This window comes from Apus apus, chromosome 7, assembly GCF_020740795.1.
Source record: "Apus apus isolate bApuApu2 chromosome 7, bApuApu2.pri.cur, whole genome shotgun sequence".
NCBI lineage: Eukaryota > Metazoa > Chordata > Aves > Apodiformes > Apodidae > Apus > Apus apus.
The window spans coordinates 5,351,344-5,375,313 of record NC_067288.1 but is presented as its reverse complement, the minus strand read 5'-3'; the positions used below and the strand labels follow the sequence as shown (position 1 = coordinate 5,375,313).

The following is a 23,970-nucleotide window of genomic DNA, read 5'->3' as shown; positions in this document are numbered from 1 at the left end:
TCAGAGCCGTAATTGCTATGTCACCAGAGAGTTTGCTGCTTAATGCACTCAGATGCCATTTAGTGTTTGCAGGGTCATTACGGCGAGCAGGAGGGGGGGAAGAGCAGAGGGGGCCGTGCAGAGCAGGGCTCCGTCCCTATTGTGCTCAACTATTTTTATCCAGACTTTTCCGTGCCAGTGCAGTTGGAAGGAGCGAGAGGGGAAAGCGTCTTGCAGGCAGAGACAGCACTCTGCCCCCACAAAATGCTGGGGAGACCCATGGCACTCCAGGTTGGGAATCGGCCTTCACGTCTGGCAGGAGTTCGTGCTGCCCATCAGCACCTTGGCTGCATCCAATGGGAAGCCAAGAGGATGTTTGGCAGAGGCCAGCCCAGGTCATGGCACCCTCCAGAGAACACACACTCTCCTGCTCCCCCCCCCCCGGCCTGGGATGGCTCCAAATTATGGGTCAGGTGATGGAAAAGAGGCCCTAAGGTTGGCCATGGCTTGATCATCTTGATGCCATCCTTTGGTATGGACAAGCTCTCCATGAGGAGGCCAGATCTTTCCTCAGGTAGAGGGCACGTAGGCACCATCCACGTTCATCCCTCCTTCCTGGAGGTCATCCCACTGCAGGATAAACCTAATTACACCCAGCTGGCCTCTTCTTAAGCAAGGAGATCCCTTGGGATCTGATTGTAGTAAATCACTTGGGACCTCCCTCAAAGACAAAGGAGTCTTCTGAGGAGGCTGCTGCTCCTCACAGACCCTTGGAGGAACCCCTTCATGCAGCTGTGACTTCTTCAGGAGCAGCAGAAGCCAAAGACAGAGACATGGTCTCTGGGACATCTCTTCATATGTCACATTCTGGTGAAATAGACCAGGCAAGGCCTTGGTGACTGCCCAAGTGGTGGAGCCCCCTGGTGATGGACTGCTGAAACAAGTGCTTTTGGTGCCCGTTCCCACAAGTCTCACAGCACTTCTGTCACCTCCAGCAAGTCTGGCTGGCTCTCTGCCCCGGCCTTCTGTGTGGGGCTGGGAGATGACTTTCTGCCAGTTTTTAAAGGTTCCTTCTGCTTCGCATGGAGGCTGTCTTCATGTCCCACCTTGTGTGATCAAATCCTTGTACCACCATCAGCAGGGCAGGGTGTCAGGTCAGCCTCCAAACACACCAGATACCAGAAAGTCTGAAGGATGGGGAGTAGCCTCAAAGAGGTTTCAGACTTCAGAGCTTTTAAGAGCTTTTATCAGGGTATCCTTATGCTACACACTGAAGCTCTTATTACACCCCAAAGAATCCAGCCTTCTCTGGCCATCACTTTGCAAGTGTGGTGGCAGCAGCCTTCAGGACATACCAAAGCACCCTGATGGATGGAGCTCGGGCACCAAAACCCTGTCAGACCAACTGAACTTGTGTCTCAGCACCAGTGAGGAGGTCTCACCTCCTTCAGGTACCAGTGCTCAGCAATCCTTGCCAACAGGAGTGGAAGTAAAACTCAGCAGCACACGGTGCCACTGGCCACCACCACGGTGGTCACACACACTGCTCTGCAAATAGGCACAGCTCGGCACAACAGCAGTTTCAAGTTAAAAACCTTGTGCTCTGATGAACTTTAAAAATAGGCCCTCATTTTATACTTCTAAATTATCTAAAAACGCAATTAAACGAATTTTGGCCAGGGTTTTTCTTTAAGATGACTGTAGCTCATCAATTAATTAGCTGATGGGCATACTAAAACACCTGGTGGCTTTACAGCCACAGGACAGCAGCAGGAAGGGCAATGTTTCAGGTTGGGACCCTCCAGAGGATTATGGCAATAAAGACCCAGCTTCTAGTGGAACTCACCAGAACCTGAACATGCCAGTGCTTTGAAACCCTCGGGGACCTCTAGATGGGTACACATGTGTACCCCCTCACCCAGTCACACAGCGTCTGAAGGAACCAGATACTTAACACCTTTCACATAAGAGTGCAAAACCCTTCAACCTCAAAGCTTGTAAAAAGGGCTGGATCAGGCCAGAAACATGCCCTGTTTTCAGTCAGGGGTGTGTGTGTGGGTGTGGGGGTGTGTGTGTGTGTGTCCCTCCTTCCTCTCAGAGTTATCCTCATGACACTCCTGCCTCCACCACCTAGAGCATCCCCAACCCGTGCTGGGACTGGTGCTGCCTGACCCAGCCTCCACTTGCAGAGGAGAAGGCAGCTGCTCCTGCTCTGCCTCCCCATGGCTGCGGGTCAGGAGCTGGTGATGGCTGGGACACCGCCCATTATCCCGCTAACGAAGCAGAACCCACTCCAGCCCTTCCCGCCCCGCGGAGCAGTCTTGTCAGCTGCTGAGCAGCAGAGCCACGGAGGGAATGGATGGGGCTTTGGGTGGATTCCTGCTCTCAGCTGTCATGACTTACAAGCATTTAAAAATTCATCCTCCATCAAGGAAGGCAAACCCCGAGTGTTGTCTCCCCTGCCAAGGTTTGCAGCAGTGGAGCTGGACAACCTGCCACTGACTTCCCAGCCCTGATGGGCTCCGGGGATGACTTAACCTCAGCGCCGTGCAGACATCTTTGTGACAGGGCTCTTGACTAGGTTTCGGCTCATCTCCTTCCAGCAGCTCACGGGGATGCTTGGGTGACGTGGGGATGGCAGGTTTCTGTGCCACTAGCAGCTTTCCTCCACATCCTGCTGCCCTTCCTTGGCATTAAGGGGTTGAGGGGAGAGGCAGGGAAGCCCTGCCTGCTATGAGACAGCCACCCTGCCCACACTGACCAGCTCCACAGGACCTTGCCCATGACCAACGCTTCCCAGAGGGCAGCCACACTTCAGGGTGGACAAACTGGAGTCCAGCCAGGGACCTAGCCGGATGGGAAGACATCAAGTGACAACAAAAGCTACAGGCAGGAGCACGCTGCCTGGAATATAGGGGAAGCAAAACATTTGGGGACAAAGAGACAATCCAGAAGATGCTTCCTAAACCAGCTGCTCATCTCTGGACTCCCTGTCTTGCACCTCATGCCTACCAGGAGCTTTATGGGGAAACAAGGAGCCAGTCCCTTTGCCCACATGCTGCCCTGTCCCTCTCTGAATATCCAGTTTGGTCTCCTGCCCTCAAAGAAAACCATCCTGAGGAGCCATCACTTGCCATCATCCCAGGTTCCCATGTGGGAAGCACAGGGGGACACACTGAGCCCTGCCACTCCCAGCTCACCAATTCCCAGTGCTGCTCATGGTACTTACCACTGGTTCTACCACCACCAAAGCCAGAAATACCAGCCCAGCCCTCCTCGTCTTATTCAGCTTTGAGTTTTCACTACCCCTTTCTTCTCCTCTCCCTCATCGCTCCCCATCATCCCCAGCAGCAACCCTCCCCCCCCAAATTTTGGCTTAACCCAGCCCGCTGTTATTTTCCAAGCCAACTGCAACCACAATCAGCTCAGCCTCTTTCCTTGGGGGTATTTTAATTTATACAAAAGTATCATCTCTTATCATGATCAGCCTGCGATTCATTTACTCTCCAAGTATTAAAAAGCTAGAAAGGGAATAGATTCAGCGCGTGGAGAAATTAATGTGGAACGATAGGCTCTTTCATGTGGCATTTCCAAGCGCTGTTTTTGCAACGGGCTTATGTAATGAGACATAATTATCTGCACATGTTCAATTACATTACTTCACAAATCCTCCCTGCCTCTGCCTCCTGACGCCAAGCTGCCCACTCAGCCCCAGCGTCCACAGGCGAGGGCAGTGCAGCCCCCCCTGTCCCGCCGCACCCCTCTCCCTGCACCTCCTCCCTGTGCTGGTGGTGGCTGCTCACAAACCGATGGTCTCGAGGTGACACGCAAGGTGACAAAAGGCACAAGCCTTGGCCAGGAGGGTGATGGGACTGGATGGTGCACCATGCTATGGTGCTAGCCCATGGGACCACTGTCCCACCTGGAGGACCACCACCTTCCTGCCCGAGACCACCCCACCTCAACCTTCAGCCTCCTTTGATGGGGACTGCATTAGACAGCCACATCCAGGGCCAGCTGCCCCCTCCTCCGTGCCACCCCGGACACCACCGCCACCACCCACTCAGCGCTCACAGCCTCCTTTTCCAGGCTGCCCTCTTCTCCCAGCTTGCTGTCACCACCGCTGAGATGGCGGACGATTGATCTGAGAAATGAAGTTGGATTGCTGTCCCGAATCTACACGGGGTTCTCCTTGTGTGTGTCTGATCGATTTCCCCCTGTGCGACACAGCTTGTCGCTACGAATTTTCATGCTAGTCAGAACCCGCCAGCGCACCCAAGAACAAGGAGAAGATGCTCTGGAGACCGCCCTCCCCCTCACATCCTCCCCCAGTCCGACTGGGTGAGGTTTTCTTGGGTTGATGTTGGTTGGCTTTGTTGTTGTTTTTTTTTCCCCCTCCTTTTATTTCCAGTTGTCATTACTGCCAACCCCACCGCCGCCCTGCTTTCGGATGCCGGCCAGGGATGGGTTATTTTAAGACGGGCTCTCCAGAATGGTGCCGTTGGCCTCCAATGTGGAGCCACCTCTGGACCGGGTGATATTCCCCACTGCAGTTACACGAGGTGTCACCTGTTTAGCAGCTCCCCTGGGCCCAGCGCGTGTGGCCGCAGGTGCCAGGCGAACGCTGATGGGCTCTGACAGTCCGAGACGCCAGCTGCCTGCGCGCAGCCTGCCCCGGCCCCGCTCCTTCTGCCTGGGCAAAGCTCTGCCTTTGGCGTGACCGATACCGAAGCGATAAACTAGGTGACCGTAAAAGCAAAGACAAGTCCCACTAAGTGGCATTCTGAGCCCTATGGCTTTGAAATAATTGGTAGCGAGAGAACAAAAATGAAAAAAAAACCCCCACAAAAAAAAACCCCAAACAAAACCACAAAACCAAGAACCCAAGCCTATTTTTTTTTTTCTTACACTGATGCCCTGCGGACTATACATCTGACTTGCTGCGAGTCCGTCACTGTATCCTCCTGTCTGGCTGATAACATGGCGAAGGGTATCCACCTAAACAAACCAACGACAACAAAGACACAAATTAGAGTGAGTGAAAGGTTAGTGGGCAAAGCTGCTTCAGTTCATCTTTGGCAAGATAAAAACCAAACAAATACTACTGCCGATAATAAAGGTATGTATTAAAGAGGGGTAAAAGAGAACCACAGTTGGTCTTGTGGCAAGAGTCAAGCTGGAACACTGCTCCTGCCACCCCTGCCACCCCCCTGCCTGCCCTGTCATGCTCTCCTGGGTCCTAAGTCCTTCAACAATAAGAGAGGAGAGGGAGAACAGCGTGGCAAGCGTGGGGTGGGACCTCCTGGAGCACATCGCTGCGGCTGGCTCCACCACTGCGCTCATTCCTACCCTGACCCCCTTGCAGCCTTCAGCCTGAAGCACTGGGGAGCTCACAGCAGTGGAAGGAGATCCTCAGAGCCAGCCAAGCACCTTCATTTTGGAGGGCTCAGGAAGGGGATATACCTACCACGACAAAGGCACTGGCAGCTCTCTCCAGGTGCCCCATTCCTCTCCCTCCACTCCCCCAGCCCAGCCCCAGCAACGGTGTGACCATGTCTCATAGCCCACGGACAGCAGGTTTGCTCCACATCCCACGCTGCGAGGAGAGCAACCATGGCTTTAGAGAGCTCTCCCTGCCCAATGCAGAAGTGTCAGAGTGGCTGCCATCTCTCAACACAGTACAGAGCCTTAGATGCCAGAGAGTGGACTCATGGCACATCTGGACAGTGGATGGTTGGTGGGACATCTGAGTGAGTTTCTGGCTAACTTAAATTCTTTCTTTTCCTCCGAAGCATGGTTGGATGTTTCAGTGACGCTGCTCAAAGCTCCCTTGCTCTGTCTTGCTGGTGTGTACATGGGTGGTGTAAGTGCCTGTGCTTTGGGGTGGGGGGAAAGAATGGTGAGGGGTGTCTTCTGATTTAAAAAAATAAATCTAGCTGTGTATTGGAGCATTTCTCGCCTTTCAGCAGACACCTGGTTTGACACCAAAGGAGTAAGTGGAAGCCTTGTAAAACGAGACACCAGTCCAAACATCTGGCCCCTTCCCTTGGAAGAATAAAGCAAGCAGAACCTAAACCTCAGTTGCTTTTGTTTGAGTTCATGCCTGTTCTCCTAAAACTCCTCTCCTCCTAGTACGACTGTCAAGCCAGAGCCAAATGCATTCACAAAGTGTGGGCAAGTCTCCTCAAGACCATGGTTGTTGGTTTGGTTGGGTGTTTGGTTTTTGTTTCTTTTGGATATTTTTTTTTGGTGGTTGTTGCTGTTGCTTTTTTTTTGGTTGGTTGGTTTTTACGGTTTGGTCTGCCTTTTTCAAGTGTTGGTTGGTTCGTTTGTGCTGGTTGAGATTTGCTCTTTTCAGACAGGAGGGAGAAGTGCCAATACAATCAAAGGCTCCTCCAACACTAATGCATTCACTGGCAGTACATCGGATGGGTCCCTACCTGTGACTGCACGTTGGCTCCAACCTGGGCCCCTTGGTAAGAATCCCCATTGAGAGACTGCACGCTCATGAACAAATCTCCAGAGTTTGACATGTTAAAAGAACTGGAAGAACCTGGAAAGGAAAGAGTGAAGCACCTGAATCACAGAAAGGAAAAAGATCCACCCCATGACTCTCAGCCAAGAGGAAGGAACAACATGCAAAGCAACCACAAAAACAAAACACACAGTCAGGTTAGTAGTATGAAGAACAGAGCAAGAAAAAAAAAAAAAAAGATGCACTCTTGAGGTTATTCAAAGCCACATATTGTTATAGCTCAATGCCAAGAACATTCTTCAACAGCTCCTCAGCTGGAGGAAGGATTCTTCATGCTCTCAACCGAGACAAACAAAAGCCAGCCTGAAGGGCTCAGACAACCCTTTCCCTTCATTTCAGGGCATCAAAATCCCTCAGGCAGCTTTGAAAATCTCAGTTGTTGGAAATGTCCACCCAGCAGATTGCACTGGAGATCAGAGTTACCCAAACAAGCCTTGCTACCTAGAGCAGAAGCCTTAGCCCACAGCACTGGTGTTTCTGAGAAGCTCAGATGAGGGTGGGTAAGTCTGCACCAGGTGAGCACATCCAGACTCCATCCAGTTCCATGGCCAGAGCGCTCCTGCTGAGCCACGGGGAGCTCTGTGAGGGAGCATTGTGTGGGGTTTGCCTTCAGTACATCAGGAACCCATGACTGGTGGAAACTGCAGCACACCAAGACCGGGAGCCTCGCAAAAATGTGAAGGCACCTGGGTTAGACCCCCAGTACCCCTCATGCTGGGAAGTGTTCTTCATCGTGACGGGCCATGAGAGAACGCAAGGGTGTCACAGCTCTCCTGGGCCAGCTGCCCCAGAAGAATGAGCTCTGTAAGCAAATTCCCCACTGCATGCACCAGTCGCCAATGTTATGCTGAAAAAATTATAATGGTGAAGACAACTGGGTGGGATCAGGAAAAAAAAAGCAAAATTAACAGAAAAGAAAAAATAATCCCGCCTTTGCAGAAGCAAAGCTTTCTGCTTCCAGCTTCAAGGTATCTGAGCACCTCCTCAACTACTGAATGGGAGAAACAAACCCATCATGTAACTGGAAGGTGAGGGAGCAGGGAAGGAGGTTAAAAATAAATAAAAAGGTTTTATGGGATTATTTCAGAACTTGTCGTGCAGATCAGCGCGTTAAGTGTGAGACAGCTCAACGTGCAAGGTTTGGTTATATACATGACGTTAGCCTTGGAAAGGAGAGACTTGAGGGGCCCAGGTCAGCTACGCCTTCAGCTCCAACCCCAAATACACTCTCATCATCTCCACTGCCACTTCCAACTTGGAAGACTGGCAACCACAGTCCTGGTGGAGTTGCCCAACTATGCCTCATGCGTACGCTCTGAGGAACGCCTGGCAATTCCCCTTCCCTCTGCTGGAGGGGGAAAAAACACTGGACAGACCCCAGCTCTGCCCTGGAGGTGGACCAAGGAGGATCCCCTGAAGGAAGCCACCTCCAAGAAAGATCAAGGAGCATGTGGGTGGTCTGTGCTAGAGACCTCATGTTCACTTAGCTCTCTGCAGCTTTCTGCAACTGGCTCTTTTGTCAGGTGCTGGCAATCCACATAACTGAAGGAAGGCAGAAACATCACTGCTAGATACAATGCCAAGACAGTCAAGAGACTCATCTTGAGCACAGTGAGTCTTGGATCAGGACCCTCCCACCAGTGCCTGAAAAGAACAGAGCCTGGAATAGCTCATTGTCTGTGTTCACTGTCAACCCTGCCCAACCTGTTCCAGAGAGCAATCCCACTGCCCTGAGTAATATAACCAGGACTAGTCAGCAGGCAGCTGTAACCATCACCTCCTCTGCTCAGCTGACAAAGGGCTCCTGTCACTTCCCAACCTCTCATAGGTTACTTGCTCTTTCAAAGGCAAAAAACCAAGGGAAACAAGCTGGCAGACTGAGGACAGCCCACCTTGACACTGCTCAACTTTAAGCATGAAGATGGGCATTTTTCACATACACAAAGATGCTTCCCATGGGGTTTCTGAATGATTGCTTTGCCCACTGGCCTAAAAGGACAGGGCAGCAACATGGCTTCATACCCCCACAGTGGCTGGGAACCAAAAGACTTTGCAGCTACCGCTCACAAGAAGCACAGAATATTCTCCTGTTCCTCTAAGGTGAGCAGAAACCTTTTGAGATCACACAAATCACCGGTGGCAGAGCGGGGAAGAAGACTCAGGAACCCCTAAGCACCTGGCACCGTTACTGCTCTGCCCCCAGCAGAGCAACATTTCATCCCACCTTCTCCTACGAAAAGAAAATTGTAACAACAATAACAAATAAAAATGCCATAAACTTAACTGTTATTTTATTGAAACTTAACAAACCTGGCCATAAAATTGAGACTGTGAGGGAGGAAATAAAAATAAACAAACAGCCACAAACTCTAGTTCTGAAGAGCACCGGTGTCTTGGAAATCATGAGGAGCGCTGGAGATGTCACTTACAAGATATACACTGCTATTGGCACAGGGTATTTTTACAATATATGTGCATATCTAAACGGTAAATATGTCTTGCTGCTGTTGTGGAGGCAAAGATAAATATGCGCATACCAATGGCCCCGCATCTATGGATGCATCTGAATCTGAGAAGTAATTGCAGAGAGGCCTTTGCGCTGCTGCTCTGCTGCTTCAGCACTCTGCTGCCTACCTACTGGCCATGTATGAAAATCAGGATGGCCCAAAGGCTCAGAGATGTGGCTGAGAGGGGCTGATGCAGCGGGGTGAGTGAGGGGGGCAGGAACAGGAAGAGCCCTGAAAGTGAAGATCCTGGTATACTCCATGGAGACAAGATCCAGGGACGCAAGTGAAATTCTTCCACTAGAGGAGGCTCAATCATAAAGCTCAGCTGTCCCTCTGAAAGGCTGCATTGTAAACACACCAGAGGTTTTAGTGGTCATAATTTGAGCTGGGGCTCCTCAAGAATGGAGAGGTAACACCTGCCTTTGAGCCTGTGAATCCAGGAGGGAGGAACTCTTATCTTGGCATGGAAGTCCCTTGATGTTATTATGTGTAGAAAAACAAACAAACAAACCAAAAACCACCAGAAAAACACTTTTCAAGACTTGTAGTAGTGTGAAACAGTGCTGCTCCTTCAGCTAAGCTTATCAAAGCCAAGACCTATCACCACTATTCCTTTGTGTTGAGTTTGTATCAAGGCAACAGCAACTTCAGAAAGAACGGTGGAAAAGCTGAAACAAGCTATGGTGCTCAGATCTTGCCACTGGGTGAAATCCTACATCAAAACAATGCCTGCAAAGAGATCTGTTTCATCCCAACATTTCCGATGAGCAAAACCCAAGTCATGTTTGCCTGCAATTAAAAAATCCTCACAATTTTGACCGCTGGTATTTCTTGCACCACTTCTCCAGCTCTTCAGAGTGCTGCTTCTCCAGTGTCTCTGATAACTTCTCTAATGTTTTCACAGTCTCCATTTCCAGTGGAGACAAAGCCACCGAGTTTGACAGCAGGTCTAAAAGCCTGGGATGATCCAGCAGGACATGGGTTCTTTTTCATTGTCAACCAACACTCAAGACAGTGAGACCATGATCAGAATAGCCCCTCTGCTGCACGTTAGGCCTGTGCCTGATGAAGTACATTTCCAGACAGCACAATCCCCTCCATCAGTAGCTTAGCAAGAAGATTTTTACAAAACAAAAGGGTGATCAGGAACAAAACAGCTCAGGACAACTTTGGCTGCTCTGCATGGAAGACTTCACCGAATGTTATCACCTGTGTGTGGCCCTTGAGGGCTCTGGCTGGCAACAGGGTCTGACCACATAAAATAGCTTTCATTTGCCATGTGGTTTTTGTGCTGAGATTGTCCAGGCAATCAACGTGAGGATGGGGAGTTGTTAGCCCAAATGAGCCAGACATCTCAGCTTATTTGAACATCTGGCTGATAAAGCCCAACTGTGCGTATTCAGGATGAAAAGGTGTTTGACATTCAGGCCTGGGTGACTGAGGATGTGGGACCCTACTTGGAACGTGCCAGATGGCTAGACAGATGCAATCTTTGCCCTTGTCAATGTGTGGCCAATCTCTCTGACTGACTGTAGCCATTCACTGATCTCCAATAACATGGGCATCAATGTAGAGAACAGATGGGCCTGCACAGCCACAGCAGAAATGAATTTAGCTCCTGTCCCAGGTCCCACTGCATCCAGTTCCACCTCCTCTTCTAACATCATGGCCCTCCAGGGACTACATTGCTGGTCACTTCTTTCTCAGGACCTGTCCTCTGCCTACTCTCTTTTCTTACCACATGCCCTATAATGTATTTAAACAGGAAGGGCCTAAAAATTCCCTGCAAATCCAACCTTTGTTCAGGCTCCTTCCTCACCAAAGTATCAGCCAGCGATCTGAAAATGGAAAAAAAGTCCATGGCATAAAAGGACAGGCATCATTATTAGCTCTTCACCTCTTCATCCACTTTGACATTCCTCCCAGGGCAATTCAGCACATCTGGATGGCTCACGGACCTTGACACCATCCTCCAAACCTTTCACAGACAGCTACTTCAGTCCTAGGATGTACAGGTGTGATTCTTGCTGCCAGCACCTCCAAGGACACCTCGAAGTAAGGTGACCCAACTTCAGATGTCCTCAGGACATGTCTTTGCCCCACAATGTGACAATGCAGGGATGCTTGACTGAGCTGTTATATCAACATGGCTCAGCTGGGGACATCTCAACCTACAGTACAACTGTTGGAGGTAAAATCCTGAGGTCCTTTCAGTTGTCTTCTCAGGAAAGGACTACAAGGACATTCAAACCCAGTGTCTCAGCAAGCTGACCCAGGGACTATAGCACTGCTGACAACAGGGCTTCCCCACTGCTCTGTCACTGCTGCAGCATACAGAGAGGGTGCTGGGATCTGGGTCAGGTTAGAAACACTTTGCTTCTAGCAGAAGGATCTCCATGGCCCATGAGCTCCCCTCAAGCTGATGTGCTGCTTTAGCTCTGCCACCACACGAGGCGTGTGAAAGGGGGTCGATGCTTCTGGAGCACAAACAAGTGAGTTAGAAAGAGGACCCAGGAGCTCAAGTCTTACACGTTAATAACAAGACTGTTTGTCCTTCCTTGAAAGTGTAGTGTTATCCAGGGATTATCTTTGCTGTTTACTGCAGAGTACCAGCCAATTTATCTTTGAAACAGCTGTGTTACTGCCTGTGGGGATGGCAAAGAAGCAGCCTCGCACCAGAGCACGATTTAACTGGGCAGGCACTGGGGAAATGCCTGTTCCACTACATGTGGGCCAGACACAGACTCTTTCAAGCAACTTGAAGCTCTTCCCTTGCTACCGTAGACCTCTGGATCTGCCTCCAGTTGAAGACAGAGGAAAAGAAGGAAAGCTGTGACTTTTTGGTCTGAGCTAATATGGACTGCAGGACAGCACCAGAGGCAGCAGCTCCCTCCCTCAACACAGGCAACTCTGCTCTCTGTACTCCAGGCTTGAGGGCTTTAACATCAAAAGATTCCACCCACCCAGGTATTTTGAGTGAGCTGTTTGGAAAATATGACATTTTCAAAACTGAAGCTAAATCTTCAGTAGTTAAAATGATGGAAGGGAAAAGAGAAAAAAAAAAACAACAAATTCCTGCAAACCATCTGTTCCTGCAGAACTCTGTTGCATCCACCTGAGTCCTGTGAGCACCTCAGCTGAGCCAGATCAGGCTGCACACCTCCATCACAGGCAGCCCTGGGCCAGGAGGAGGTGGGAGAGATGCCTCCCAGAAGGATTTCTGACCTGCAACCAAAAGCTGTAACATTTCTGCTCCAGGTGGTCATTGGAGGGCAGATCCCTAGCAAGTAACACCTCCCTCTGGAAATCAAGGGGTTGTGTGTAGGGACTTCTCTCTACTGCCCAACCGAATGATCCTTCTACCACTTGCTTCTGTGCAAGCCACCTGCATGAGTCCCTGCAAGATGTGACAGAGCTCCCCAGCACAGAGCCATCAACCACTGCTGACAATGTTAGCTCGTGGGTAATGGCTGCCTCTGCCTTCCTGCTGCAGGGCTGGTTTGGGAGATCAGCCCAAGACTCCTGTCATGGCTTTCTCCCCTTGTTTGACCCCTGGTTCTCCGCTTTCCTCTCAAATCCTCCAGATATGTGGGTGCTTCTGGGGTGTGATTCCTCTTATACCTGTCACAGGAGGGTTTTCTTCACTATAGAAGCATGTCCTGATAGCAACAGCATTTGCATGGGGCACCACTGGTGGTCTACTCAATGTCCAGCTTCTCGTGCTGCCCACCATCCTCTTTGTTCCTCATAATTTTCATCCTCTGATTAGCCTACCTGATAACAGGAAGCATCACACCCTGGTGAAAGGGCACCATGAGCAGACACTGAGCTCAAATGCACAACACTGGCACATTCTCTCCCTCCCACCCCTAAAAAGAAAACAGGCACACAAATATTTGCATGGATAACAAAATTCACTTTTTCCCCTCCTTTTAAACAAATCCTGTTTTTCCATCACTCATTGGAGTGGAGAACAACCAGCCAACCACAGCTCAAGATCATTTTTGGGTCGGATATTCTGGTGGCAGATACCACGACATGAACTAAAGCATCATTCTCTAGAAGAGGAGTTGAAATCTGAGCAGAGCACTTTGTGCCTTTGACCCTCAAAACAAGCAAATGAAAACCACAGCAAATGGGCAGGAATCGGGGAAAGCGAAGGGAACAACCCATGGATTTCCCTGGATTGCACTGACACAAAGGGAAAATAAACTTCACAACAGGGCACACTGTTGCAGGTGATCCAGACATTGCCATGTAAGCAATCAAAGGTAACCACAACAGAAAGAAAATCAAACAATAAAAACATATCCCAAACAATCCCCAGAATGGCATGAGTTAGGACATCCCAGAAACGTTGGGTTATATCCATTAGGGCCACTCATGCTTTCAGACCCAACACAACAGGACTATTAAGAAAACACTTTTTTTTCCAATTATTTTTTTTCTCCCCCCAGAGTTCAAGCAATCCCAGCAATCTTTTTCCAGACAATTCTTCTGGTTTTGTGTTTACTATCCATGTATACAACCCCCAACCCAGCACCATCACAAGTCCCAAGTTTTGATCACATTGCTTTTCCAATGAAAAACAGAACCAGGAAGGGGAAGAGAAAAAAAAGGAGAGAAGAAGAAAAAAAGCAAAGAAAATAAAGTACCTCCCACAACACAACCCCAAAAACTGAACCCATGTTTTTTTTTTTTTAAACACCACAAGTTGACCCAACCACGACTAGAAAATTAAAATTGAAATAACCAAAAGGAGAAAACAAGAGAGAGATTAGAGGGACGGGAGGGGAGGGGGGAAACAAGCAAAAAACTAAACACTAATGACCCAAAATAAAAAGCAAAACAAAAACTAACCAGCTGAATTGGGAGTTGAGGGTGAGTTAGCCTGGCTTCCATGGGCTGACACATTGGTAGCCGTGACAGCCGTTTTGGCAGCATAAATATTGGCTTCCTCTTGAAATTTACCTATGTTCTTCTTGTACCGGATTCTCTTATTTCCAAACCAGTTTGATACCTAGAGTGAGTTTAAGAGAAGACAGAGACGTTAACGTTTCAGCTCTGGTGAGCGCGGCTGCGTGAGGAAGGTGGATTAGTTCAGGTTTAGCAGTGCATATTCTTTTCTTCAACCCTGTTTTCCTAGCTGTGGAAGGAAACACCTTCTACCTGTGTGTGCCACACCTAGCCCAGGAAAAGTGGTGGGATCGCCTTGGGAGGGCAGTGCTTGTGTGGATGTGTCTGCTTCCTCTATGGATGGGATGTCCACAGAAACCACCAGACCCACCCCACAAAGTATCAGATGGGTTTAAAGAAACGCAAGAAAGTCAAACGACTCTGAAATTGCACAACCTGAAAATGAGTATGTGTCATTTTGGAACTTTTCATTTGCCTTCTCCTTGATGTCCCTTTGATGGGGACAGATGCCCTGATTCCCAGATGCCCCTTCTCCTCCCTTTGGAGAAGCCAGTGTGGCTTTCAGGGAGAACACTCAACAAATTTAGTCCGCCCTGGCTGACAAATTTTTTTTAAGGTTACTGACACTCTGCTTTTGATCCACCTGAGTGATATCAGTGCAAAACACCAGAAGTGTATATTCCTCATCTAGCTGAACTTGGCTTTGTGAGGTTTGGCATGAGCATGAGCCACTATATAAACCAGGAGCTCCAGGGGAAGGGTGGAGAGGCAGCACGGGGCTTGTAAGACCTGGGCCCCAGAGAACAGGCGTGTCCTTAGGAAACGAGGAGGAGATGTTTTCATTGTGTTTGCCCAAAGACCACTATAGGTCTGTTGTGTCTTAAGTGCCTGGAAATATGCTGGATGAGGTTGGTGGATTGATTTGAAAAAAATAAAGAAGCAGGCTGAATTTCTTCAGAAGTCATGTTGGTGACTGAAAATGATGGGCCAGATCTGAAGGCAGAACGAAGCAGTGCAGCTCTGCTCATGCAAGTCCTGGTGAAAGCTGTTTCCCTGTACCTGCAGCAGGAACCTCAGAAAGCCCAAAGAGAGGTTTGAGCAGGTGATCTGAACAGGCTATAAGCACGATATCCTGGGATCAACGTTTGAAAGAAACATTGCTGGGACAATTTGCCAGGTGTCTGGATAAATACCCCAAAGTTTGCAGTCAGAGATTCAGCACGGTGACAGGAAACTGAAGTCTATGAATTCAGGCTGGGATAACCTGGCAGAGCTGCTTCTCCAGGGAAAATGTCAGGGTTCCACCATGAACTCAATCCCACTTAGTACCCTGCTGATGATGAGCCTCTTTACTTGTGGCCACTATGTTGCAGTGAACAATTCCAGAGAAGACATAGGAACTATTCAGCCTAGAGTTTGGGAAGCAGCTCTCAGCTGCTTCTTTGACAAACACTGAAGACAGAAAACCAGGGAAATGATTTCCTATGTGCATGTCTCTAAGCAGAAGGCAACTTCCAGCTGCTATTAACCTTGTTTGAGAAAGCTCATCACAATAAAGAGGATATGCAAATGCCAGAGGATGCTGCAGCTCACCCAGAAGAGCTCCAACACTCCTAGGATTGCTTGGAGCTGCAATCTTGAGCTAGATCAACATCTTTGGTGGGACTCCTGGGACATTCTCCTTTGCTTGCTGGTGAGCAAGTACATCAGTGCTTGCAAACGGACTGCCCAGGAACCAAGACAGAAGACAATACTGGATGTTCATCCTGGAAAGTACATCATTTTTTCCTCATCTTAGGGAGATTGTTTTGGCTTGGGTGTTGATAACTGAAGCCCCTATGCTTTTATTCCTATGAAGCTTTCTGTCTGCAGTCCTCCTAGAGCATTCAGCAGATTCTACACAGAAGTGGCTTCAGCCACCAATTCACCTGCTACTGAACGTATCAAATGCGATGCTGCTGCAGAACTGAAAAAGGAAATATAACCTGGGGAGGATCCTGGGAGGCAAAAGGTAAAACTCAGATCAACATCCAGCCCAGATTTGAGAGCAAATACTTTGACGCCACCAGGAGCAGGTGCCGTTTGCAAGGAGCTCCAATCCACTTCTTGGTCCGGCTTTCTCATGAACGACAATGTGCTCCTCCATGATCTCCCCACTTGCTTACCTTTCTACAACAGCTCTTCTGGCTTTACATGCTGGGGCTGGTGGGCAAACTCTGAGGGCCACTGCAATGGAAGTCGGGATAAACAGCCACCACAATCCATCTTCAACTCAAAACCTGTCAAGTCAAGAACTTGCCCAGCCCAGTCAGCCTTTGAGTTCAGATGAACTCTACTCATGACTTGCACAAACTGATGCTGTCCCATGTTCCCACCTAGCCTCAGCAAAAACTGAGACAAAACTGTGTGTTTGTTTCTACCTTGTGTGACTGAAGAAGGGAAGGAGATCCTGGAGACAGGCACAATGCAGCCTTGAAACAGCATGGTCAAAAAATATCCTAAGTGCAGCATTTCTCCTGGGCATTTTCTCTTTGCGAGGGAGAACTTGTAAGTGTGAACAGATGAATTAGAAGTGAGAGGGGAAGCACCAGGACAGCTGTAGTTTTACTTAAGCCAATATGTGCTGTCTCTCATAGGTAACTCTAGGAAGAATCAACATTTGGGTTTTTTAACCCAGGGGATGCCAAGGGAGTCGCTCAGCAGGCGTTCGACGTGGTGACGACACCTACCCCTTGGATGCTGTTGCTCCTGTTGAAGGCAGACATGCTCTCACAAGGACACCAGATGCTACTGCTGTCTTCAGTTTACCCAAGCAACGAACAAGCATGTGCCTGAGGCTGGGAAGCGGCCCAAGTTGGGGAATGCAAAGGGATCTTAAAGGAAGTGCTAAGCTCACAAGAGGACAAGGTTACCAGAGGCCATAGAGACAAGGCTTGCTCCATGCCGCTTGCTCCAAAAAGAGAGGAAACAGTATGGTTGAACACTTCAAGGACTGGCTGCACTCCTCACAAATCCCAGCAGCTCCCAGGTCAGAGTTACACGTTTCAGGAACTACATGTCTGCCTTGAATGTATGGAAATAATTCAATTTGTCTTTATTGACCACCTCTCTTTGAGGGATAAGCAAGTCAGGGAGATGTCATGTTCCGCAGCACAAGAGTAATGACATAGAGAAATGACCCTGAGAAAGCCCACCCTCCTTGAGCACAAGCTATAGCCATTAGCCTGACTGAATCAAACCCTTCCCACCAGGATCTTGTCCTTTCTACCTTATTGAGCAAAATCTGCACAACTCTTCCTATTGCCTTCAAGTCCCTTGGCTTGCAGAATGGACTTTCAGCTCAAACGAGCTCCTAGTGCAAGCCAGTTCAATGCTAACTCCCTGAAGACTTGGCCTCTGTGGGTCATGCCACATCATTTCTGTGCTGTTAACACCTTAGCTGCACACACACAGCCATCGCTCCATGAAGTTTTCATCCCTTCTAAATCCTCTCCCAAGCTCTCCTTTTCCACCCATGGCTTCAATCTGCAAGTCTGCAGTCTGCTCTCCCATCCACTTACACTAACTTGAGCTAAACTCATTGAGTAATTAAATGCTCAACACTGAGACATTACTGACTTGACTGAGGTCTGGAGTGCCCTTCCCCATGCTGAGGTTGCCTGTTAGCAGTAGCCACTTGGGATGTATTTCTGGGCTCTCTCACCTGCGAGACTGTGATGCCACATTTCTTGGCTAGCTCTTCTTTGGCTTCCTCACTGGGGTAAGGGTTGCTGAGATGGGAATAGAAATACTCGTTCAGGATTTCCGTAGCCTGCTTGTTGAAGTTTCGTCTCTTCCGCCTTAGCATAAAGAAAGTGGGAAAAACAGAAGGAAAAGGAAAGGGAATCAGTGCCAGGAACCCAGAAACCGGAATGTAATTTTAGATACTCTGACTTTCCCCACATCCCCCCCTGGCTCCTTTCCCCATTCCTGGGAGCACAAAGTACCACAGAGCCCCAGTCAGGAAGCTTCTCATCTGCACCTTGCTAGTGACTCCTCTCAGCATCTTCCAAAGCAAGTTAAGTCTCCTTCTCAAATTATCACTGTGTCCTCTGGCTCACGGACAAGTCTTAAAACTAAGGCATCGCTGCTACTCTGCCAAGCTCCATGCTGAGAGAGCAGCAATGGATAGATCCTCAAAGTTTGTTCCATTTACAGCTGGGTACTACCTCTCTGCTACCACTTCGTACCCCTGGTGTAGCTGCCTCTCCTCTCAAGCTAAAGCCTGAGCCACAGCCTGCATGTAACCAGCGTGGGAAGCAAAATAATTCTACAGCAAATTGAAAATCTGGGACAATAGAAACAGAAGGAAAATAATAGGAATCTAGATGGGACAGGATGGGCTGGAGGACTAGCTTTCATCTCCAGCTGAAGAGCAAATTTTCACCACAGAGGTTTGCTGAAATATGCCACAGAATTTCCTTCCACTGGAGTAAAAAGAGCATGTGCAATTCTCGAGGTACAGCTGGTACACTCCATGAGTTTGAGGCTGGATGTATTGAATTACTGTTCACTCCCTCGCTGAGCCACAGACAACTACGGGGAAGGAAGATAAATAGCCCCTGCAGCTTAAGACCAGGAGACATCTACCCTTCAGATGGAACCTGGATTTACTCCAGAACCTCAAAACATCTCTTCCAGGTCTGAGCAACACTGCACAGTGGGTGGGGAGAAACATTCAGGGCACGAACTCACCGTGCGTCCAGAAACCGGGAGCGCAAGATCATGACAGCTTCGCACGTGCTTTGCTTCAGCTGCATCTGGATGGAGCTGAACTTGCGGTGGATGATGCTCACCATCCGCTCTATCTCCTTCGGCGAGATAGGCCGGGTCCGGCTCTGCTCACGCAGCAGGTTCATCACGTGGGTGGTGAATTCGTTGCACGCCTGGGATGGCAAGAAAAGCAAAAGAAACCCCAGGATCGGAAGGTCATTCGACGGCGTCAAGGCCAGTGCAGAGGCAACGCTGCTACAGAAGGAGTTGCCAGTGGAGGCCTCAATGGCTGGGGCTTTCTAGGGCAGACCAAGAGCAAGAGCCTGCTGGTACCTGGGAGAGAGATAAATTTCCCTCATCTGCCAAGCAGAAGGCATGAGAGACTCCCAGCAAACATGATGAGAAAGGCAGGAGTCAATTTCTTTGCTCTCAGAGATCATGGGTGGAGCAGCTGCAGGTGAAGCCCTACGACTGCTGGAAAGCATGAATTTTCAACCACTGTTTTTCTGTGTGGAATGGGAGGAGCTGCAGATGTATCCGAGAAGGACTGTGAACCTTTTGACCCGCTATCCCAGCTGGAACCCAGCACCTGTGTCCTGCAGAGACCCTTGTGCTTCACAGAAGCAGCTCCCAGAGACAGGGCTCTGCTCTTACCACATCTGGTAAGAAGTAAATAATGATAATAATTAAAGGCTGAGTGAAGCAGGAACCCTGACAAGTAAGGGCAAGCAGGTAAGAATCCCAATTAGTTTGCTGCTGGCACAGCACTGTCTGGCTGTTCCTGCTGCCCCCGTGCCATGCTGCGAGGACGGGGCAGGAAGGAGTTGGGGGGAGAAGGGAGGGATTTTGAAGCTGGATGAAGGCTGCTGCATTGCTCTCTCCTCCACACCCATGAGAACCTCATGGGCACGACAGGATCCTCCAATTCCCCAACCTAGTCTGGGACCCAAGCTCCAAAAACCAGGTTGAGAGCAGCACTTAGATACTAGTGGCTCAAGAAGCCATCAGTGCTTCTGGGACACAGGCAGCTGCTCTGGGGACAGTGTCCCCAGATCCCACCCCATGATGGGGAACAAGGAACTAGCAGGGGAAAGCAACAATGGTTTTGTGGACTGGTGACATGGGCTTGACTCACTATCTCCCACCCCGTCATTCCAAGCTCCTCCAGCAGTTTCGCCCCCTCTAATCATCATCCCCAGGGCCTGCCCATGACTGGTCCAGGAGGTGCTGAATTCCCACCCCCGGCTCAGACCCATGACACAGATGTCCCCAAGGACATCAGAGCCCCTCCAATTGCCCATCACCAGCTTCAGCTGACAGCTCCCATCTCCCGGGGTGAGTGCTGGCTACAAGAGCTCTCAGCCAGCCGCCTCTTCACTCCCAGACGCCTGAGCAATTTCAGCTCGTCTCCTCTTGGCGTGAAATAAAGAGCATTAAAGGCAAAATTGCCGGCGAGTGCTGTGACAGCAGCAGCCAGGCTCTGTGAAAAGCTCCCCCCAGCCACCAGGAACGGGGCTGGAGAGAGGGGGGTGGAGGCTGAGAAACCCCAAGCCCTGGCTTTGCAGGACTGCGAGTGATGGAGACATGGCCTGGAACAGCCACTCGCAAAGCAGCTCTGTGGTAAAAACAACCCCCTCAGTGGGCTGGGAGAAGGAAAGATGTGGTGGCCCATCCCATCCCACGGGGCTGGTGTGAAGGCTTCTCTCTCCTGGGTGTGCCTTTGGGGAGCAAAAATGATGCAGAAACAAAAACAGAAAAGGAAACAAAGAAATGCCTCCCAAAAGGGGGGAAGGAGCAGGTCCTTCCCTGAAGCCTGTCCTTTGCTGTGCCCTTGGAGAAGGGTCCTCTGCCCTTCATGCTGCCTCCTCAGGACTGGGTGACAGAGGACATGGGGTCTCTCTCTCTCTCTTTAGCCTGGGGGCTAAAAGACAAGCCCTGACATGCTCTCCACTTCTACCCATGTGATAGGACTGAGGCCCTCTCACACCATACCACCCCACATCCATGCCTCGGGGACTGACAGCAAGGGCTGAGGACAGCCACCCAAGGTCATCTGTCCAACCTGCTCCCTGCCAGCTCCCTCCGCCCTGCCACCCCTCTTTCTCTAACACCCTGCAAAATGCCTTTCATATTGTGACCACGCTTGGCTTCTCCAAGACCAGAGCCCTGCCTGGCCCCCCTGACTTCAGGTCCAACCCAGGAGCACCCATCTGAAGTAGCTTCACACCACTCCAGGGTGCAGGTCTGAAGATGTCAACTGGCAGCTTCAGCTTGGTCAATGTGGCATCTGAAGGGGCAAGATGTGCCCCCAACCCCACCACACAACCAGTTAGCTGAGTCAAATGGGGGCCAGGCTGGCTTGTCTGTACAGACCCTGGCACTGGCAGCTGCTCACAGGCCCATGGCATGGGCAGAGATGGCATTAAACCACAGACCTGAAACCCCCTGGCCCTGAAACCTGTCCAGCACCCAAACAGGAGGGATGCTTTCTTGCTCCATAAACCACAACCTTGGGGTCGAAACCACATTTGTCACAAGGGCAAGCTGCACAGCAGCAGAGAGAGGTCTGCGAAACATCTGGAAGCACTTGAAAGAAACTGTTTTTGAGCACTGGCCTAAGAAGCTTTTCATGCAATTGTCAGTGTTACCAATAGCTGCATTCATGACCCAAATAGTTTTATTTTTCAGAATAATTCTCCTCAAGAAAAAAAGCTATTCTTTCTTTTTCCTGGATAAAGAACTCTTCACACAGAAAAAATATTTGAGGAAGATTTTGATTCAAGCCTTCCTTGGAAAACTGCCTGCACCGAGGCCAGCAGCTCAAAGAGGATTTTCCCTTCATAGGGCAAATTTTTGGCAAGATATGAAGGGAAGGAGCGAAAAGTGAAAATCAAAGGGGCAACCCATGCCGAGCCTATTCTTGTGGCACATCCCAGCACACAAACCCAGGCCTCCCAACCTTAAAAAAGCACGTTTTCAGTCCAACACCAAGCACCAGTTTGCATTTGCTCCTAACAATAGATGTCAGCAGCGATCCAGGCTCTGCACATCCAGGCTGTGATGCCGGCAGCGGCTCTCTCAGCCGCCCTGGCTCCAGCTCCCACCTTCCCTGGGCAGCCCTGCCCTCCGCCGCGAAGGAGCCTGTTACCTGCTCGTACTTCTCCAGCTCCGTGTGGTAGATCTGTCGGATCTGGGAGAGTTTGGCTCTGTAGTCGGAATGCTCCACCGAGTTGTCGGAGCCGGCTCCTCCCGATGCGGCGGCGGCAGCAGCGGCGGCGGCCGAACCGCCTCCTTTCTCGGGGCCTGCTACCCCCTCGGCCAGGAGCATGTTGTCTAACCTCATCAGCTGGGGGTCCGTGGGCTCCTCTTCCTGTGCTCCCCGGATGCTCAGCACTGCAGGAGACAAAAAGGGGAGAGGTAAAGCCTGAGTTGTGCCCAGGGCTTAACTCGAGGAAGGGGACGATCATCCAAAATGGGGATGCTCATTGCAGGCTGGGCCAGCAGGGCTCAGTCCTCATCCAACAGGGCTTTTCTTCCCTTCCCAAGTGTACCCCAAGAAGCAGTTGTGCTCCAAGTGTTTGTCACCAAGCATAGTTCCTCAGCTCTCCAGACCAGCAGCAGTGACTGGGACATCCCAGCTCCCTGTTCCCTTCCCTGCCTGACCCCCTCCCTCCTGCAGAGAAGCAGGAGGGCAGAACCAGCACAGAGCTCACTGCAGAGGTAACACAGAAAGCACAGTCTGTGTTCCAGTATGCAGCAAGAACAGCTAGCAGCACCAAGCAAAAACCCAATAAAGGTACCCATTCTTGCTGCCAGAAGTGACAGAGACCATATCCGGATTTAAGCAGGGGATGGGAAGTCAGGAGTGTCTACCCTAAGCTCACTCAGGGGTCCTCTCATGTCACCTAACAAGTAATTTATGGCCCGATCCTGCACTGTCTGCATCAGCCATCAATCCCAGATGGCAGAGGAAGAAGCACAGAGCCCAGGGCTGACTGTGCCTCAGTTTCCCAGTCTTTAAATACAGATGGAGAGGGCTTGCAAGGCCATGCTTTTACCCACCCAGGATAAAAAAAAAAGCAGAAAACCTGCACAAAATACATTTTAGTCTTTGAAAAACATCTTTTCTTAAGAATCTGGTCATTTCAGTAAAGTCTAAACCTTCCTAAGAAAAGGGGTGACAATAAATCAATCCTCCTGGACTGACTTGCCAAGGAGAGAATTTTCCTCCTCTCTTTGTACTCCCCTTCTCAATTATTGCTTCAAGTAGAAGTCACCCTCCTTCATGGGCTTTCTGAGAAAAAACACATGGGAGCATCCTGGCTGCTCCGAATTAGGTTGACCTAGAAGCATGTCCCAGGTCTGAAGGATGGAGGTGCCCTTTGTGCCCCTTGCATGTCCCCCCATGGTCTGTGTTGGAACACAGAAGCATCACCCGAGATTCCTAAGTGCACAGCTGGAAATTAAATAAAATAAATCCTTGATGAGTGATGAAAAGAGGTATTTCCTAAGAGAAATGGAATGCATTTCCCCGTCTTGTCTGGCACATGAGCAAAAAGTACTTTGTAAACACACACACTTGTGCATATCCAGAGCTGGGTAACACCGTGAGGATTTTAATAAAGCTGTGCCCGCTTACACCTGAGATTAATTTGTATCCCCCCTGAATCTGCACCACAAACAAGAGTGAGTGGTTTTTCCTGTCATTTCAAAAAGAAAGTCCAAAATCATTTTGTAATAAGAAGTAAAACGAGAGCAGCAAAAATATCACAGACTATGTTCTTCCTCACTCTGAAATAACTTAGAAAAGGATATAGCTACTAGCAGTATAAAACTGAAGCAAAAGACCCTGTTGAGAGGGTTTGGCTAATGCTAAAATGAGCTTTTTTTAAAGCCTCAAACTCTACTGAATTAATTATTTTCAGGACTCTAGCATTTATTGGCATTTTTGTGATTAAAACATTCACTGCCAAGAGAGATGGGAAGGTCAGGGGGGAAAGAAAAAAAGACAGAAAAAAGCCAAACAACAGTAAATTTGACAGTGAGATGAGCTAATAATAAATAATTCCACACCACGGAAGATTGTTTCTATACGGAGGGAGGAGGGCACGGTGCCCAATTTGGAGCTGGTGTCAGCTGCTGAGCCCTGAGACAGCCAAAATCCTTAAAAAGAGGAGAGGGACATGGGGAGGTGACAGGCTGCAGGCAAGAGACACACTTGCTATGAAAAGAAAAAAGAAAAAGAAAAAAGGATAAATTCTCATTCTTCCAGGAACAACA

General features: G+C 49.7%; 1 protein-coding gene across 3 annotated transcripts in view; it reads right to left on the bottom strand.

The window, feature by feature from the left end:
* PBX1 (PBX homeobox 1) overlaps positions 1-23,970 on the bottom strand; it is a 129,446-nt gene that overhangs the window by 6,404 nt on the left and 99,072 nt on the right. For 2 of the 3 annotated variants that reach the window (XM_051624874.1, XM_051624876.1), the window contains exons 3-8: positions 21,839-22,083; positions 18,673-18,863; positions 17,642-17,777; positions 13,882-14,041; positions 6,420-6,532; positions 4,888-4,977 (exon numbers count right to left, since the gene is read on the bottom strand). In XM_051624874.1, coding sequence (XP_051480834.1) covers positions 4,888-4,977; positions 6,420-6,532; positions 13,882-14,041; positions 17,642-17,777; positions 18,673-18,863; positions 21,839-22,083 — 935 coding nt within the window. The remainder of the gene's footprint in view (positions 1-4,887; positions 4,978-6,419; positions 6,533-13,881; positions 14,042-17,641; positions 17,778-18,672; positions 18,864-21,838; positions 22,084-23,970) is intronic. The other variant, XM_051624875.1, reaches the window with a different exon arrangement.